Below are 20,384 nucleotides of genomic sequence, written 5' to 3' on the forward strand. Positions count from 1 at the left end.
TTTCCACGTGGCAAATCATCTCTAAACATTTTATTTTATTGCTTTAAATGATTTTAACCAGTTTTGCATTTATCAGCAAATGCATTTCAGCATTCCTGATTGTGTATATTTTTGCATGTGTCTGTTCTCCAAATTCTCCTTTGAATAATAAGTAAATAAAATTTTCATCAAACATTCAGTTTATATTTTCATGAGACATGTTTAATTTTTTTTAGAAATTGTACTATAGCATTTTTACAGTGCTTTCACCAAGATACCCAAGTGAATTAACCTGACAGAACCAAATATATTGGTTAGCTGAAGAAGTAGACCTATGGGGCTATTTATGCTAAGGCACATCTTTTCTTGCACAACAGAGTGCATACCAATTGCCAATAGAATGTTAACTTTTCTGACTCTCCAATTCTCAATTATTTTCTCCCTCTTCCTCTACTGTTTGTTTTGTTTTGCTTTTGTTTCTAGATCTTGCCTAACTAGTAAATTATCCCCAGTTGGTAACAGCAGTGATTAAGGATTTGGTTTTCTGATTTGGTGATCTCCATCAGATGAATGATGAAACCTATTCTCTACTGGGTGGGAGAGGACTGATAATCTGGTTTATCAGTCTCTTTGTTTATTAGTTCAAATTGAAAAGCAAAACACTTATTTATATCTGGATCACCAAGTTTTTATTTTTCTGTTTACTTTTGACCCTTGGCTGAGGTAGCTGAACTTCAGCTATAAATTATCTACATGATTATGTATCACTGTGTCTGCAATTGAAAAAAAGGTCTTGACTCCTTCCAGAGAGTATCTATACTAATAAAACACAAACATGCAAATTGACCGTACCTTCACTACACCTTAAGTCACGCCCACCAGCCAATCAGAGTGACTATAAGCAAATTAACCCAACCAAGATGGCGGCCGGCAGCCATGGAGCTGGTGCAAGCAGGAGGCTTGGTTGCCCCAGCGATGGAGGAAGCCAAACTTCTCACCTGCCCTGGCTGGCTGTGGCCTCCGCTAAAAGCAACAAAGTTTCAATTATAGAAGGTAAATGAACCACAGATACCTGCTTTCAGCCTGCTGTGGCCACAGAGCAGGAGCAAACAGGAGGCTTCCCTCCTGCCCACCCTGGCCGGCTCTGAGCTCCTCTCAAAGCTTCAAAGTTTCAATTATAGAAGGTAAATAAATCCCAGAATAAAAAAAAAAAAAGAAAAAAGGAGAGGCTGGGAGCTTCCGTTGTGGGGCTCGGCAAGCCTGAAAACGGCCGTCAGCCCCTCACCCAGACTGGTCAGGCACCCCAGAGGGAACACCCCACCCTAAAGGTGGTGTGGCCAGCCTGCAAACAGCCATCAGCCCCTCACCGAGGCTGGGCAAACCTCCATGGGGTGAGGGTCCCCACTGGTGGGGGGATTGACCAGCCTGCAAACAGCCATCAGCCCCTCACCCAGGCTGGCCAGGCACCCCAGTGGAGACCCCCACCCTGAAGGGGGTGTGGCCAGCCTGAAAACACCCATCAGCCCCTCACCCAGGCTGGCCAGGCACACCATTGGGGACCCCCACCCTGATGGGGGTGTGACCAGCCTGCAAACAGCCATCAGCCCCTCACCCAGGCTGGCCAGGCACCCCAGTGGAGACCCCAACCCTGAAGGGAGTGTGACCAGCTGCAAAAAGCCATCAGCCCCTCACCCAGGTTGGTCAGGCACCAAAGTGGGGACCCCCACCCTGAAGGGGGTGTGGCCAGCCTGAAAACACCCATCAGCCCCTCACCCAGGCTGGCCAGGCATCCCAGCGGGACCCCCACCCTGATCCAGGACACCCTTCAGGGCAAACCAGCCAGCCCCCACCATGCACCAGGCCTCTATCTATATAATAAAAGGGTAATATGCAAACTGACCCTAATAGCAGAGCGACTGGGAATGACTGGTCACTATGACACACACTGACCACAAGGGGGCAGATGCTCAATGCAGAGCTGCCCCCTGGCAGTTAGTGCACTCCCACAGGAGGAGCTCTGCTCAGCCACAAGCCACGCTGACGGCTGCCAGTACAGCGGTGGTGGCGGTATCCTCTCCCGCCTCCTCAGCAGTGCTAAAGATGTCCGACTGCAGGTTAGACCTCCTCCCCGCTGGCAAGTGGACATCCCCAGAGGGCTGCTGGGCTGCCAGAGGGATGTCTGACTACCACCTTGGGCCTGATCCCCCAGGGAGTGGGCCTAAGCCAGCAGGTGGACATCCTCCGAGGGGTCTCAGACTACAAGAGGGCATAGGCTGGGCTGAGGGATCCCCCCCACCCCAAGTGCACAAATTTTTGTGCACCAGGCCTCTAGTTAATACATAAAATTAAAGCATGTCTTAAAGTTAAAAAATCACTGTTCTGAGTACCATATAAAAATAAATAAGTGCTTAATATTTACACATACTTAGAAAACAATAAAAACTGGAATTTCTAATGCACAATAATAATGTAATAATCTCCAAAATATGCTTCACAAAGGCTATTTTCTACAAAATGGATAGAAGTGCAACCAGATGGCCTAATAATTGTGATTAAATAATAGATATGACTTTACATAAACTGTAAATGGTATGTAACATACAAGGGCATATTAATTAAAATTTTATAAGACAGTTTTGATTTCTTATAAAAAGTATTTAATCTATATTTATAAACATTATTGTACTGGTTTATTAAACAAATAAGGTAAAATTAATTTTATTTTATAATATGTCAACTTAAACAGATTATATATATATATATATATATATATATATATATATTTCCACGATCATTCTTCTAAATGTACATTAATAGAGATTTACTGAAAAAGGTTAATGACTACTCCTATATATTTGCATTATATTATTTTTTTCTCTTTCACTTGAAAGTAAGATTATATTAGGAATCCTAAACAGATAACTTTAATAAAACGTGTCCCAAAATCACGCAAGAAGTAATTTTGATAGAAAACACAGGTTTATAATTAAAAATTGTAAATTATTTATTGATTCATAAAGTATACAGTATAGGGTTATGTATGGAATAGCATATTGGGTAAATGGCCTCCACGGCTTTGCTGGCACATACGCACTCTTTTGTTGAAATTTTCCATGACCGTTTTGTATAAATGTGGCTGAATTTCGATAAGGCTCATATTTGTCTTGATGGCTTGGTTAATTGACAAAATTGTCACATTTCGGGTTCAGAAAATCCACGAGTGATTGTTGAGAAACAAATGCATCCATAACGTGTCACTGGTGCGGATTTTGGGCTGGAGGCATCATCGGACCATTCTTCCTCGAAAATGCGGCTGCTCAGGCAATAACAAAAGAGTGCATATGTGCCAGCAAAGCCGTGGAGGCCATTTACCCAATATGCTATTCCATACATAACCCTATACTGTATACTTTATGAATCAATAAAGAATTTACAATTTTACTTATAAACCTATGTTTTCTGTCAAAATTAGTTCTTGCGTGAATTTTGGGACACCCTTTACCACGTCTACTACTTTTTCTTTAAAGTTCAATTTAAAATGTTTATTAAAAGTAATATTTTAAAGCATTAAATTTCTAATATTATAATACAATGGCTATTAAAAGTGAACAACCTAATCATTCAAGTATCTTAGATATAAGTGATTTTTCTGTTGTATATATGTGTTTTACATGTAAACATACTTTGAAATTTTGCAATGACTAGGTTAGAATGAGTTTGGAAATTAGCAAAAGGTTATTTGTTTTAGACTCTATCTCAAGAAATAATATTTTTCTGAAAGAGTTATAAAAACATTCTTATAATCATATTTTACTAATAATGAATCTTTAAAGGATATTCCTGAAAAGAGCATTATCACCTGTGTTCAAGGGAAAACAGAAGAATTTGTGCACCTGTATTGTCTAAAGTTTTTAAAACTGAAAAGAAAAGCTTTAAATTCTAAATATTCCAAAGAGAAAATATTAGACGTGGTTAGAAGATATTAAGAATTGTCTTTGTAGGTTGGCCTTGGGACATTTTTCCTTTATTTTCCTAACATTCTGTAGTTCTCATGAGTCATATGCATTATTTTCATAAAAGAAAAAGAAACTTGTTTAGATTACAATGGTTAATATTCATGGGAAGAAAGAACGATGAAAAATGGGAGGTTTTTCCCCTATTTAAGTATTAATTCTGAGCATGAATGGGTTGTCAAAACAAATCTCACACATAATAAAAAGAGCATTAATTAAACAACCATGCATAAAAGACCATTAATGAAAAGACTACCCATAATGTGTGGCTGGAACTGGATTTATAATGCATTTTAACTTTTAAGCAGTACAAGAGAATAATCCAGAATATTTTAAATAATATACAATCAGGATCAAATAATTAAAGACAGAAAAAATGCAACTGAGTGTCAGATTCTGGCATTAACCACAGGAAAACTGAATGTATTTCCAGAAATACAAGCATCCATATTGAGGAAATGGTTTCATCGGCTATAGAGTTTAATAATTCTACTATTAAGCTCCTTATAGTAAAGATAACTATAGGTACATACTGGGAGTTTATCACATATTTAGTGCTTTATGTAATCAATCTAGAAGATATATACCTATACCCACATTTGCCTGGAGAGGTTAAATAAATCCCCAGTGAGTGTCAGATGTAGGATATCATGCCAATACATAGTTTATGCATTTAATCATTATGTTAAGTGCATTGCTTTGATTCAACAATCCTTTATTTTCATTATTAATGCTGCTTTTCAATTCTTTGGTCTTTATTTGTTTTTGTAATAAATTAAAATGAAGCAGAAACTCATAGTGTTCTGAAAACAGTCAAGGGACCTACAAAGCAAACTAATTTATAGTGTAGCTTCTAAATAGCTGTAATTATACTATTTAATAAATGAAACACCTATTTTTAAAGATAATAAAATCTTTCCACTGAACTCCAATAGAGCTATGGTGTATACAATAGGTTAATAACAATCAAAAGCAGTATTAATTTGTTGTCAGAAATTACAAAATTACAATTTTATTGCCAACCCTGAACAATTCTTCCACTAAAACAGATTTAATATGGAAACTGGGTATAAGAAAAATAAAGTATGGAATTATTCATAATTTAACTCCAATTAAGGTAGCATGTCTCAATACTATAGAACACACTACTTATGCATATATGCATACATGTGCAGACACATTCACTCATTTGGAAAGTTCTTCATGAAATTATTAAAGAAATACTCTGAATATGGGAGGCCAATGAAAGTGCTCATCAGCATGCATTCAACATTTAAACAACTATAGGCACTGCCACAGTCATAAATATTACAGCAAAAAGAGAAATTAGAGTTATTTCAGCATCTGATCCCTTTAAAACTAAGACATTTAGCAGGCATGCCCAATCTAATCATATGTTTCAAACAACATTTTAAGTAATCTATTATATTCACTTTGTAATTATCAACACCTACTAATAAGCTCTAAGGTTTATGTTGTTCTTTTTGCAATCTGTGCAGAGTTGGTGGAAAGGATATAAAAAAGTAAAGATGATTTATGTTTGCTACTTGTAAATATGCATGATGAAGTTCTAAGATCATTGAGTAGCAGAACAGTTCATGACCTTACATTTTGTTTGCTTCTAAAGGAAAATAACAGTTCTGTGTTGTCTTAAATAAAAGTCTAAAGCATCAAAGATGGCAGTAGAAGTAAATAACAGTAAACCTTATTTTTCTTTCTGATATAAGGAAAGAATCAACTACCATGTGATTGATGTCTTCAATCAGCTCTTAAGATCAAAGAACAAAGTGATAGTACTACTATTTGGATTTTGGAAAAGGAAAGGGAAGTAAATTAACAAAAGAAAATTTAGCTGACCAAAGAAGCTAATTAGTATAAATTGCATTGGCAACAAAAGATTAGCTTCCTAAAAAAATACATCATAGGGCATAGACCATTAACTGCCAAAGATATTCTAAATTAAGCAAAAGTTTCAGTGTACAGTATACATCTGTAATCAATGGACAATCATAGGAATAAAAATAATATCTCTTTTGATATTCTAAAGCTGGACCCACCTCTAAAGAAAGCAGTAAGCATGAATAATAGATCTTTCTTAGCCACAATGCCAATAAGTATAACTTATTGTACAAAGCAGAGAGCCTGGGTTTTTTGTTTGTTTTAGAAATACCAAAAGATGCTTTTAGTCAGCTATTTAGATAGAAGACATACAATTTTTGTTGCAATTATTTTTTGTCTAAGAAATTATACTTTTTTACATTATACTTGCCTACTTCTTTGTATCAAAAAATATGCCCTTCTTGATTTCCTTCAAATTGTTGCCTAACCAGTGGCTATAAACTTTTGCAGTGACAACTATGATCCATTATCCAGCACCTGACATGCCAGCTCAACATCACTATATTAACTGACTTTCGAATTTTCTTTCTCCCTGTGGGAACTTCTCTCCTAAGATTGATGAGGTGCAACATAGTGTTTAAGCTGTCATCCTGAGGTGACAAACAGTAAGAATGGTCCCTGCAAGGGATGGAGGAGGGAGGGCAAATGAGGGAGAGAACCACAGTGTATTCTGGAATAAAAGCAACCTCACACACTGGCTTTCCAAGGCAATTAAAACTGTTTCTCAGATTTTACATTTCAGTCAAACACATAATTTATTCTTCAATTAAAGTCCCCAAAGCTTCACTGGTACATGTGGAAAACCCAACAATTAGAGAAGATTAAACTTTTGTCCCTGAGACATTTTAGAGAAGTTAAGATAAAAGTTGCTGCTCCTTCCAAGTTTAAATACATTGAGACCCTAATCACTTCTTATAATTCCCCAAATGGCATTATCGCTTACTTTTTAACTATTGAATTCACTCTGGCAGAGCTAGTGTAATAAAACCCATCATATTGTAATTTTCAGACAGCTTGATAGAACCAATGTTCTTAGTGTAATAGATAAAGTGTAATGAAGCACTTTCTTTCCCATAGGAAAGTCTTTGACTCATATGCTCTGATGCCAACTAGCCTTCACATCTGCTGTTTCACCATTGATAGCTGTAACTTGGCATGCAAAACTAGTGTCTGATGAAGCAGCTTTACTCAAAGGCACCATTTTATTTCTTGGAATGGGAACATAGTAAAATGGTGTTGGGTTTCTGTAGGCCTTATGCAAATCCCTGTAATAAACATAGAATCAGGCCTCACATACAATAAATGGTGTGTTAGATGAGGATGGGGAAGGGAGACAATCTTCTTGGTTAAAAATAATCTCCTTACTATGCCAATAAATTAAATGCATAATAAAAACTTGGCTTAAATATTTATTTCAAACTTAATGAATTAATATCAAAACCACATTAGACACTAATAAGACTATAACACTTTTAAAACACCAACCTTATTTTATAAAAAGAAATATTTCCATTTAACTTAAGATTAACAGTAGTCCATTACCTACAACCAATAGTTTAATACTATTATTAAAGAAAAAATAATTTGTGAGAATTAGAGAAATAATATGGCTCTAAAAAGCTTTGCTAAGATATATTTTTTAGATGACTAGAAAAGGTGTCTGATGGAAAATGGAGAAAACATCAACATGAACAAATGAAAATTTTAGTAATATATTCATCATTAATCTAAACCGACTGCTCAGACACATTGCTGTTCAACCACATAAAGCTTTTAAATTTTATTTGACTCCATTAAGTATGCAGAAAATTTAAAACAATAAACTAAATTATCCACAAACTTGAATTCATGAAACAAACAAAAATTCTAAATAAAATTTCTATTTATTTTAAATATTCATAGTGGATGCATTATTACCTAATTAGTAACTTGCAAGCAAATTATCAAGAATAGATTTTGGCTTGGAAGCCTAATTATATTCTGTTTTCCATCATCCAAGTTAGAGCAAAATGTCATATTTGAGGAGCATTTTGTTTCAGTTTAGATCTATAGGGAGATGAATATTGAGCAATCACAAAGTGACACAAGGGAAGAATCAATTAGAATTGTGCAATAATTTGTTACCATCAGTTTATATAAGTACATTATTTTTTTTCCACAAGGAGGAAAGGAATGACAATAGTTCACTAAATATTTTTGGATAGTACAATAAGCTCAGACAAGAAAACTACAAATCTCAAACTGTAGCTCAAAACCTAACAATATCTATCTATAGAGTAAGGTACTTCATCTATTCTTAATTTGTTTCCCATTATGTAAACACTAAAGTCACATGGACAACTCTTCTACTCTAATATGCCCTCTTATAGGTCTTCCCTAATTTTCCTCCCTCCCCCCACACCCATGGTAAATGAACCTGCAATAAAGATTTATAAAGAAGAGCTGAATATATTCACTCCCTCGGTCCCATAGAATATATATTTTTCTCAATGTTTACTCAGAGACAGAAACAAAAAGTTAGGATAGACCCCATCATATTTCTGTGAGAGAGGAAAAAGCTCCAACTCTTCATCCTGCTACCTGGCAATTCTCATGCATACTTATTGAGGAACGGTATCAGAGTGAAAATGTAATTAGGTTATTTACTTTCAGCAAATATCTATTGAAAGGTATTTAAAGACAATTCAGGGAAATAATCCAAAAGAAGTTAGAATATGGTCAGCAGATTACTTTATGCCTCTGTCTGATATTTTGTGGGGTCTGTGTTTCAGAAGAGAAAATACCCACCCTAATATGAAAGAAAGGGGAGTGGATGCATTAAGTCACACATGTACACCTTAAATTTACACAATGCTATATGTCATTTATCTCTCAATAAAAATAAACAAAATAAAATAAATTCAAAAGTAATTTTAGATGATCTTTCTCATCTTCGAAAACTATTATAAGTCAATTTTCTGCATATGCAAAAAGGAATTTTCAAAATGTCTTACCACCAATACAGCAAGAGAAAAATACACACTTGTTTCAGAAAAGTTTCCAGTGTGAAAAGTACACTAATAGATGCCATTTTCAGAATTTACGTTTCTAATGTGAAAATCTCTTCATAATAAATATATTATGCTTGCATTACCAACACTATTCTACATAAGAACAAACAAGAGTAATGTTTTGCAGAAATTGAGAAAAATATTGGAAATGTAAATCCCTTTTAATTGCATGTGGTAAACTGCCAAGTTTTTACATTGTATTTGTCAACTCAAAAATGGCATGTTCTTTTGGCACTTGAAAAGCAAAAATAAATCACTCATTCTTTCAAAAAATTATTTCAGGCATGCCATACATGCAATCCAGGCCTAGAAACTTATAATGTCACCCAGCATAATTTAATTTCAGGAGACCATTGAACCTAGAAGCTCGGAATAAGTAGCAGACTGTAAAGAACATGTTATAGCTGTATCTGCCCTAATGGCGCAAGGCAAATGGTTTAGAAGTTTAATATGATCAAACATTTGAGGTCATGTGGGTGAGCCAAAATGACTAATGCACTTAGTTATTCTGAATAGTGATGATTATGCCATGATGTCTTTGGCTATTACCTTTATTGTTGATACTATGAGTCCCTGGGTTATTGCTTTCATAATTAATAAGACACTTAACCTCTCCATGGCCCAGTTTCTTCATCTGTTAAATGAGCGTAATGATAATTGCTTTCTATCTTCCTTAGGGGTTACTGTGCAAATAAATGAGTTGGCATTTAGTATATACTTTGAGTTCACCTAAAGAGGGAGACTATGCACAAAGAAAAAGAACACAAAACAAACCCTCTTTGCTGCGAGGTACCAAAAGATAAAACTTTCCCCTAGCTGGATCAATCCACTTGATCGAATTCCCAACACCATAATCTACACTTCCAAATAATCTGACTCTTAATCCAAGGTTAAAATGAAAGTGCCATAGAACGTTACATATTTTGAAGAAACATTTATGGCTCTCTACAGAATAGCAAAATTTTGTAAGTAATCAAGCATTCCATCCAAAACCCTCTGTCACAGGTATTACATCAATTAATGCAATATTCATTGTTCCAATGGATAACTGTACAGAATTTGGCAAAAAAGTGAGTTGCTGCCATAAAGAAATGTACATTTGAGCACTGATTTAGGCTCACATACCAGATGGCAATGAAATCATTAGAAGAGACTGGATAAGACAGAATCTGTGAATATATGGACAATAATATTTTAAAAGTGTGCCTTGTTGTAACTTGGAAGATAAAAAAATGCACTAATAATCTTTTAGACTTGGCCAAAAAAATTATCCAGACAAAATGACAAATATTTAAGGTATTTGCTGGTTATTACATAGGAAATATTAGCTACATAATAAAAGTAGTAAAAGAAAGAGATATAATATTAACAATAATAAGAACAACAATGAAGGAGGTGCAGGAGGAGGGCAAGAATGAAGGGGGAGAGGAAGAAATAAATTTAAAAGATCCAGGTTGTTTGCAAACATAATTTAGAGGTGATACAGAGTTAGAAATTGCATGGTTGGATAATGAAAATGTTTCTAATCTTCAGTGTTCTAAGTAAGTAAAAGTTCTCAAAATTGTTCCCATATGATGTCAAGCCTCACTAAATATCACATTAATCATGTTGCCTTGAAGTGCTTTGTTATGACCTCTTAAAAAATTAGGGCAAACTCTTGTAGATTTTCTCCTCTGGATTAAGACCTGCTTGCCCAAATAGCAATGATTAAATCTACAGAGAGACACCTCCTAAAAAAGGATTGTGGGTGTGGGTTGTAGATTGATTATAAACGGACTCAATAAATATTTAAAGGCCATACAGGTTTAGCAGAAATGGTATTGGCAAAAGCACTGGCCCTGGTGCAAAAGAAACAAAGTCTGTTCCCAATGTAGAAAGTCTCTGGGCAACAAGTTTCCAGGAGTAGGACAGCTGACCTGTAAGCTAAATAAGGGTTTATATTACATGTCGCTAACAGGTTGTGATTTTGTTTTGTTTTTAAGCAACAATATTGTGGCAGCCAGTCACTAATAACATATGTAGAGTCTGTGCTAGGGCAAGTGTGAATAATATAGATTCAATCCTGTCCATGCTGTCCAGTGTAGTGCTGATACAGAGGAACCAAGCAAATACAGTTTGGTAAGTATTAGGCTGTGTGTCATTCTGAGTACCTTTTTGTCTCAGCACATAAGCACTGTATCATCTCATAGTGTCACAGAAGAAGGGCAAATACACCATAATAAAATATTTTGAGAAAGTGAGACCATATTCACATAACTTTTATTACAATTTATTGTTATAAAATTTCTCTATTATTATTAGAGTTATTGTTGTTAATCTCTTACTTTGCTGAATTTATAAATTAAAATGTCAAAGGTATGTATGTATGCATAAGAAAAACAAATATATAGAATTTGATACTATCTGCAGTTTTGGGCATCTACTGGGGGGTCTTGTAACATATCCCTCAGGGATAAGAGATTAAAATATATTATTTGAAAATACATGGTCTAGAAAAGAGCTTCTAAAAATTGCTCCACAGACTTTTCTTTATTTCACTTATGAAATTATTTCATTTTCATGATAACAATAATCAGAAAAATGAATCAATTTAAATTTTATAAACATGGTGTGATCTCATTTAATCTATTTTAAAATAATTTACCCTATTATTGGTCATAGAAATATAATTTCTTGACAATGTTTAAAATCATTCTAATTCTAAAATTTTCAATTAGACATATAGTAACATCTATAAAATATGCTTTTACTAAGTGCATAGCCCAGTGGTCGGCAAACTCATTAGTCAACAGAGCCAAATATCAACAGTACAACAATTGAAATTTCATTTGAGAGCCAAATTTTTTAAACTTAAACTATATAGGTAGGTACATTGTTATTAACTTAATTAGGGTACTCCTAAACTGGCCTTTGCTTAAAACGTCCACAGTCTGATTGAGGTACATTCGCTAAAGTCGACCCCTTCCAACTCTCCCATCCACACTCATCTTGTATACTTGTTTCGTCTATCTTTTGTCACCCGTGTGTGATTTGCGGACGCGCCTAGCACTAACCACTGCACAATGAGACTGCTGACTGACTGGCTCACTCAACTCGTGCACGAATTGCGTGCGGCCTGCCTGCGCCGCGTCTCCTGTCGCCCAGCCCGACCGACACCCCCCACTTCTTCTAACGCCACTTCTTCAAAATAGACCCGCCCAGGCTGAAAGCCGACTTCTGCACATGGGCCACGAAGTTTCAATCGCACTGTATGTGTGCGCCCGCACGTAGTAATTTGTGGAAGAGCCACACTCAAGAGGCCAAAGAGCCGCATGTGGCTCGCGAGCCACGGTTTGCCGACCACTGGCATAGCCTATCATGCAGGGCTTTTTATTTAATATTAAAAATATATGGTGAGACTGGTCCTGTGAGTCATTCCAATTTAAAAATGAAGAGTCAGAGGTTTACAAATCTGAGTGTCCTATCTTAATACAGTCAATAGGTGGTGGAGCTTGGAATTAAGTTCAGGTTTCTCTGATTTCACAGTTTTGTTCTGTTTTTTTTTAATTATTCCCAATAAGTATTCTAAATTACTGACTCTATGTTTTCAGAAGTATTAAGTGATTTACATTAGCTATTTTACAGCATTTAATTGTCATTTTAATATGTGGCAGAAATTTTTTAATAACTACAAAACACATGTATTTCCTTGGATACCATCTTTTTTGGAAGACTATATTTGTACGTGAGAAAAGCTAGACATTTTAGTTAGGCCAAGCTCAGGAGAGAGGCTATAGAACTTGGAAAACATGAGTCATGGGTTGCATAATAAAAAGGGGATTAGGCATCAGCTTGTAAAATGTCTGACTCACTTTGGAAATAAAGGGATTCTCAAAAGAGACCAAAATGTTTATGGGTTCTAGTTGAGTTATTTTTGAGCCTGTAATCTATATGTATTCATTCTTCTGAATTTATACTTTAGGGAAAAAATAATGTGCTTGTTTGCTTGACAACATTTTGTATAGTAGTGTTCTGCCCTGGGGTGAGATTTCAATTCTACAGTACCAAGATCCCAAATTCCTGGAGGGTTTTGATTCCTCCTTATTAGTTTTTCTTTATTTTTTTATTTATTCATTCTTTTTTTAAAAAGGTTAAGACATTTTCAAATTTATTAGATAGCACCAGACTGTTTTCCAAAGTGGTGGCACTGATTTACACTCATATCAGCTGTAGATCAAAGGTCCAACTATTTTTCACCCTTGCTAGCACTTTGTATAGAAAGACCATTCCACTTGTGCTGTTCTGTTTGCTAAATAATCACAATCTTGTTCTGATTTTAGTTTTTAATTTCCTCTTTATTAATGAGGTTAAAGATATTTCCACAAGTTTATAGTTTATATATATTCCCTCACTCCATAAAATGCATATTAAAAATATTTTGTCATTTTTGATTACTAGGAGTCTTTATATATTATAGACACTTGTTCTTTAAAGATCATGTCTTGCAAACATCTTCTTTCAGTGTAAGTCTTATCTTTTTATGCTCTTTATTGTAATTTTTTACATTTATTTATTTATTTTATTAAATTTATTGGGGTGACATTGGTTAGTAAGATTATATAGGTTTCAAGTGTGTTTTTTTTTTTAATATATTTTATTGATTTTTTTACAGAGAGGAAGGGAGAGAGATAGAGAGTTAGAAACATCGATCAGCTGCCTCCTGCACATCTCCCACTGGGGATGTGCCTGCAACCCAGGCACATGCCCTTGACTGGAATCGAACCTGGGACCCTTCAGTCCGCAGGCCGACGCTCTATCCACTGAGCCAAACCAGCTTCTCAAATGTGTTTTTTATAAGGTTCTTAGGCTCCAAGCTAATTGACTATCCTATCTAATAATGGACAAAGATGCAAATTGACCATTCCTTCACTACACCCACCATGGGCTAATCAGAGTGATATGCAAATTAACCGCCAACAAAGATGGTGGCTAATTTGCATACTGCAGGTGAGGCTGGCAGCACAGGACACTGCCTGCGGGACCTGGGCCCTGGATCCCTGACCTGGCGAGAGAGCAAAGCGGCAGAGAAGGGAGAGGCCCAGGTGGCAGAGAAGGGAGGGAGCCGAGGGCGAAGAGGCGAAGGGAGGGAGTGAGGCAGTGGTGAAGGGAGTGAAGCCTGCCTCAGTGGACTTCGCTCCCTTCTCTGCTTCGCTCCAGTCTCAGGAAGCCCTATTCTTGCAGGAATAGGCCCGAGGAAGCCCTATTCTTGCAGGAATCTTCCTGCAACAGGCCTCTAGTCTAAATATAATTAAGAACATATTAGTGATGCCATACAGTTGTCCATTGTTTCAATGAAATAACACCGAAAAATTATCATCTGCTCAATTTTGAGTTATTTTACCAGTTTTGGCTTTACATGTATTCCTTGGAAAAATATGTGTGATGTAGACATGAAGAAGAAAGAGCCCTTCTTGGAGACAATATACTCGTAAACTCAATGAATACAGTCAAACATGTTCTTTGGAAAAGGAATTACTTAACATTGAAGAATGGCAATATAACTGACTGTGAAGTACTGAGGACTTATCCCCTCTAAGAACAAGTATCATGAGGCAGCCTTTCTTGCTTATAGTAACAAAACTATACTATTCTTTGAAATAGTATTACAAAACTGAGCATTCCAGAACAATTAGCTAGCAGCAAGGTCTTGTTAAGTTAGTAAAAACACAATGGAAATTCCTTTAGAAATGAATGCCTTAGGGTGTTTCCTAGAGTATTTGTACACATTCCTATTAATCAAGAAATAAAAGAATGATATTAAATGTAAACAGACTACACACTATCATCCCTGGTTTATTGAGGAGTTTCTTTTCTTTCTTTCTTTTTTTTTTAAATCCTCATCCAAGGATATTTTTCCATTGATTTTTAGGGAGAGTGGAAGAGTGGAAAGATAGAGAGAAATATCAATGTGAGAAAAATACATCAATTGGTTCCTCCTGCATGCGCCCCTACAAGGGTTGAGCCTGGGAAGATCCTGTAACTAAGGTATGTGTGCCCTTGACAGGAATTGAACCCAGGACCCTTCTGTCCCCAGGCTGATGCTCTGTCCACTGAGCCAAACTGGCTAGGAAAAGCGTTTCAAAATAAGTATGCAATTGCTTCAATTCCAGATTTCCAGATAATTTTTAAAAATTTTATACCCATTGACTAGTATAAGCATATAGTTTAACAAGCCACAATATGAGGTTGAAATTAGTACCATTTAGGTCTACACTAAAATAACTGAAGAAAAGTCATCATTTAATGTATCCTTTTAAATTCTAATTTCAACAATAAGAATTCAGCATGTGATAGAGTTATCAACATAAGGTAATTCTCAAGTCAGTGATTTATCACTATGTGGTTTTTATTATGACTAGTGTACATTCCAGAAAGCTTTCATTCCACAACTAGAAAGCCTATGCTGTAGGAAACATCGAATTGTTTCATGTCAATTGTCCCTGGGCGCTAGGAGCACCCTAGTGTGTGAGAAAGAAAAACAAGAGATGAAAGAGTAACAAGTAAAGTCAACAAGGAAAAGTGAAGGTAGGCAAAAAAATGACACTGCAGAGAACAATTGAGCTTAAAAACAATAGAAGGTAAAAACAGAATACTGGAAGGACTGAAAAGATAAAAAGGAAAAAATTTTATAATGAGCAAGAAGGAGAATTTGTTTTCAAATTGATTTTCTAGACATAAACCTCGTTTGTAGTATATAAGAACTTTAACACAAGCTATTTGAGTCTTCTGCAAAACACAAATAAAGTTAAAACCCTGAAGCACTTGTGACCACAGAATCAATCACTTTTGTTATTAGATCACATGCGCTATTTTACAAACAACTGCAATAGTCCGTTGAATATTGTAATACAGTGGGGCCTTGACTTACCAGTTTAATGCCTTCCGAGACCGAGCTCGTTAAGGAGCTCATTAAGTCAAATTACTCTATCAACTCAATGCGAAAAATTGGCGGAGAGACAGCTGGTATCTCAAAAAACTCGTTAGTCGGGACACTTGTAAGCCAAGGCCCCACTGTAATTTAAATACATCACATAAATATTCACTCCCTGCAAAGTTATTTACTCACAATGTTTATTTAGCATTTTCAACAGTTGATTTCTTTGTCAAAAAATTATAAGTAACCTCTATTAATTCTAAGTGTTAAATTAGGGAAAACTGAATTATTGCAATTAATATAGTCAGATAGCACAATACTGATCATAATATTTACTCATATTTAGTTATATTAAATATAAATATAAAATACACATCCAATTAAATATAAAATACACATCCAAGCTTTCTTTAATCTAGCTGTTAGACCCCCCAGAGCAAGGACCATGGGCCAGGTACAGAAACTCCCCAGGGCAGAAAGCCCCAGATGCCTGACAAGGGGCAAAACTGGGAAAACAAGAACCTTGTCTTCAAGGGTAACCTATCCTCCCCTATCATGAGGTTTGGACCCCTGATCTTTCATATTCCTGGTCAGGAGGTTTAGACCCCCTGCCCTTTACCTCCTTAAAGATAACGTCTGGGCCTCAGCTGTATTTCAGCTCCAGGCTCAGAAAGCAGCAAAACGAGACAGGTGGTGCCCTGGCTGCCACCAATCAGTGGAGACCATGACCCTGAAAGAGCACACCTGGAAAGCTGATGAATATTCTATTGTGGTCCTCCCCTGAGACCTCCCCTAAGATTTCTACCTTCAAGAGAGAGAGGGATATATGCTCAGGACAAGGGACCCAGCTCAAGCTCTCCCTCCAAGGAGCACACGGGAGCCATTCCTGTTCCCCTCCCTTCCCCCATAGGCATGTATCCTCTCACCTCTAAGGGACCCCCTGAGATTGCAACCAGGGGAGCAAAGGGCAGCAGAAGCTAGACCTGGGCTAACCCCCGAACCTTGCTCCAAGGCCCCCTTTTCTTTGTGTAGCCCCTTCCCTTTGGGTATCCCCATTTCCATCCCCTTTTCCTTAAATAAATACAATATTCTTTAATCACCGTCAGTAGTTGCTATTTAGCCTGCCCGGGCACCACAGTTAACCTTTCACTAGCCAGATGAGAGATTCACTTTGAAAATAATTAAATTGTAAGCATTATACATATTTGACTAAACAATAAAATTTGTCTTATTCTTTGGATATTTAGTGTCTTTTAGAACTCTAAACTAAAAGCTGATTTAGTTTTGTAAGAATTTTTACAAAGAAAATTACATAATTATTTGGCTAAACTGCTGTTTCAAGTCACATAAAACCCAGATACATGATTGTGGGAATAGTCTTCCATATGTCCAACTAAACCATAATTGCCTTCAGAGTGAGAACTAGATACTATTTGCTGTAGAATAGCCAACATATAGTGCAATTTCTGGCACTCAATCAGCACTTGATGAATGAGGAAATTATTTTATAGTCTGAGTCAACTATTTAAAAAAAATTCTACTTCTACTGCTTATTTATTTGCACTGCAATTGCATTTGTGTGAACAGTGAAGGAAACACAAAGTTAAATTTGGTCTATTCTGGCCCAGTGAGATCAGTTGTTGAAAGTAGAAAAAGATAATAAAGAGGAAAACAAGGCACTCTATGTGCCTGGAATTTTGTACAACCACACCTTCCACTTAAATGTTCTGCAGGATTGTCCCTCTGGAAACCATTGCAAGTCCAGTGGGGTGGCCCATTTTCAGACTCTGTGCCACCCGGAATATTAAATGGATGAATGTACAAATAACAAGAACTGTTTCTGATTTTCTCTTTCAGCCCTTATTTTCCTTTAGGCTTCTGAACAAGTAAACTCTGTCTCATCTTAACAAAGAAATGTATGTATGGAAATAGTCTCACATGTAATCAATCATTCTATTCTTTTGGAATAACCAAGACATGTATCAATTTTCAAAAAATATATTACATTATTTATTTTACACTTGAAGATAAAACTTAGTGGGAGGTGGTAGGGTGACTTACCGTTGGGAAGATTTCCCTCCAAACAAAATTATTAGAATACTTATAAAGCAAAAACTCCTTGCCATTTGCAGTATTGAAATGTTTTGCTTTGATGACCATATATTTGTTGTATAGCTGTCCCTTCCTGAGGGATATGCTATTGATTGCTCCCCATGCATAACAGTGCTGCTATCCTCTCACATTCATTACTAGAGAAATATTTCTTTTTTCGCACTCTATCATTGTAACACATTAATTTTAGATAACCAGTAGGGCTTACCTTGAAAAAGGTCATAGTTGCACCATCCTCAACTGCGCCGTACTCTATCTTGGTTTGTTTAGCTAAATCATCGGCAGAGTCAATAGGGGATTCCATCCGCTCCACTGTCAGAAAGGCGGCTAAGTTAGCAGTATACGAAGAAATGATGATAAGTGTGAAAAACCACCAAATGCCTCCCACTATCCTGGTGGAGAGCGCTTTGGGCATGAGCTCAGAACCTAACAGAGATTTGGGGGAAAAGGTGAAACGAATACAGAGAATTTGATCAGCAGTCAGGTACTTTTGGTCACAGTGGCAGAACGGAATCACTGTGTAATAAAAGCTTTAATTATTAATTGACATATTGCTTTAGTTAAGCAAACAACAACCACTGTGAGTGCAGAGACCAACTGGAGTTAGTAGGCAGTCTCTCAGGACTTTGTGTGTAAGTATAGTGACAGGAGACTCAAGTTCTTCCTGAGACACTGTAAAGTAGCAATTGAATACTGAGTGAAAAAAAACTTTATAAAAATAGAAGAAAAATCTTCTCTCCATTATAAACCATATGTACAGTGTTTCATATTCTTGTTAGTTATGTGGATTCTAGAATAAATGATTTAACGTATATTCAGTAATATTTCTTAACAAGTTTTCTGTAAAGTTTAATTTCATGTATATGAAGCTCCTAAACATTGTCTATCCTGCCATTTCAAAAAGTAATGTTGTGTAAAAATAATTCCAATACCCATGTTTCTTGAGATACAGGGTTTTAGTCCAGTTTTTATTTTAAAATAAGTAGTATATTATTTCCTATATATAAAGAAATGTCTCCCATCACTATAGTTGCCTCAATGCAGGAACCAGAATAAGTAGTTAAAGTGTCACAATTTTACTTTTACACATATATAAATATTTCTTAAATATATTACAATACATGGCTGGAGTTGCCTGCTCATGGTATTAACAAGAAAATGGGATCTGAATTATATCTTACTTTTGATTATTATTAATTTTAATTAATTTCGATTATAAAACAAAATCCTAACAATTTTTAAATCGAGCCTTACAGTTTTACATTTCCATTATGTCATTATTTGCAGTCTTAATGTTGAAATGAATACATATCAGCATATATTAATTTTTATAAGAAAACTATATTAACATATGGATAGGTGTAATATATTATTATTCACTTTAAATCATTTTGAATCTATAAGCAAGAAAGCATTGGATACAAATTACTTAATTTTTAATAGGCTTTGAGTAAAATGGAATGAAGCAAAGATGGACTCCATTTGCTGATTTGTTTTATAGTCATATACTGAATATAATCGCTGATGCAGGAAGATAACACATCTTTAGAAGGAGTGAAAAATACAACAAATATTGATGTTAACATTGAAAAGAAGTAGTGTCATGACTGGAATATATTCAAACAGCCCATCTTACACTGCAGGTCATCTTACTCTTGCAATTTCAGAACCAATGAACAAAATATTAAAAAGCAGACACACTTGGACATGACAGCCAACTCCAGCTCCAGACTCTGCCTACCGCTGTGTAAGGAAAAACAAAAGAGTACCTTTCCGTTGTAGTCGCTCCTAAGCCCTGTCAGACACACACTGGACACTGAAACACTAAATCCTCCCAAGACGATCAGCAGCTCTGGCTGCACATTCTACTGTTTTGTTTTGTTTTGTTTTTTAAACAACAACACCAAGTCAAACAAGACTGGGAAAGAAAAAAACACTGGAGACATTTGACAAAAAATGGCCCAATTACCACAAGTTCATACCTTACCCAAGGACTTAAAACAAGTACCTCCTAGGCTTGTGAATCAGAGCCTGGTTAGGGGCTGACTGTCATGTACTCAAGGTAACGTCATGTCCAGCACTACATCCCACTAATTCCTGGGAGTTTGGCATCAGCCAGAATAGTATGGGTTCCTCTTTCATGTATCCACCAGCAGGGAAGTCGTTATGTGGCAAAGCAAACATATGTTTGAATTTTTCTCTTGGATTACTTGTTATAATTTTCAGAGATATCAGTTACAGTCTCATTTTTAATTGCTAGATTTCATAGATATCAAGCTCATCTTGTGAGTATACAAATTCTCTAAAACTTCCAAATATCTTAAAAAATGCAGTGAAAAGATATTTTACTTTTCAAAGTGGTAGCAAAAATATTATTAATTAAAGAACTTGTTATGGTCAGACCTTTATTATGAGGCT

At 35.9% G+C, this 20,384-nt stretch overlaps 1 protein-coding gene across 4 annotated transcripts in view; it reads right to left on the minus strand.

The window, feature by feature from the left end:
• GRIK2 (glutamate ionotropic receptor kainate type subunit 2) overlaps nt 1–20,384 on the minus strand; it is a 567,104-nt gene that overhangs the window by 86,301 nt on the left and 460,419 nt on the right. For all 4 annotated transcript variants that reach the window (XM_036318053.1, XM_036318054.1, XM_036318055.1 and 1 more), the window contains one exon: nt 18,175–18,392. In XM_036318053.1, the coding sequence (XP_036173946.1) occupies nt 18,175–18,392 (218 nt within the window). The remainder of the gene's footprint in view (nt 1–18,174; nt 18,393–20,384) is intronic.

The sequence above is a fragment of the Myotis myotis genome, unplaced genomic scaffold, assembly GCF_014108235.1.
Source record: "Myotis myotis isolate mMyoMyo1 unplaced genomic scaffold, mMyoMyo1.p scaffold_m19_p_7, whole genome shotgun sequence".
In the NCBI taxonomy this organism is placed as follows: Eukaryota; Metazoa; Chordata; class Mammalia; order Chiroptera; family Vespertilionidae; genus Myotis; species Myotis myotis.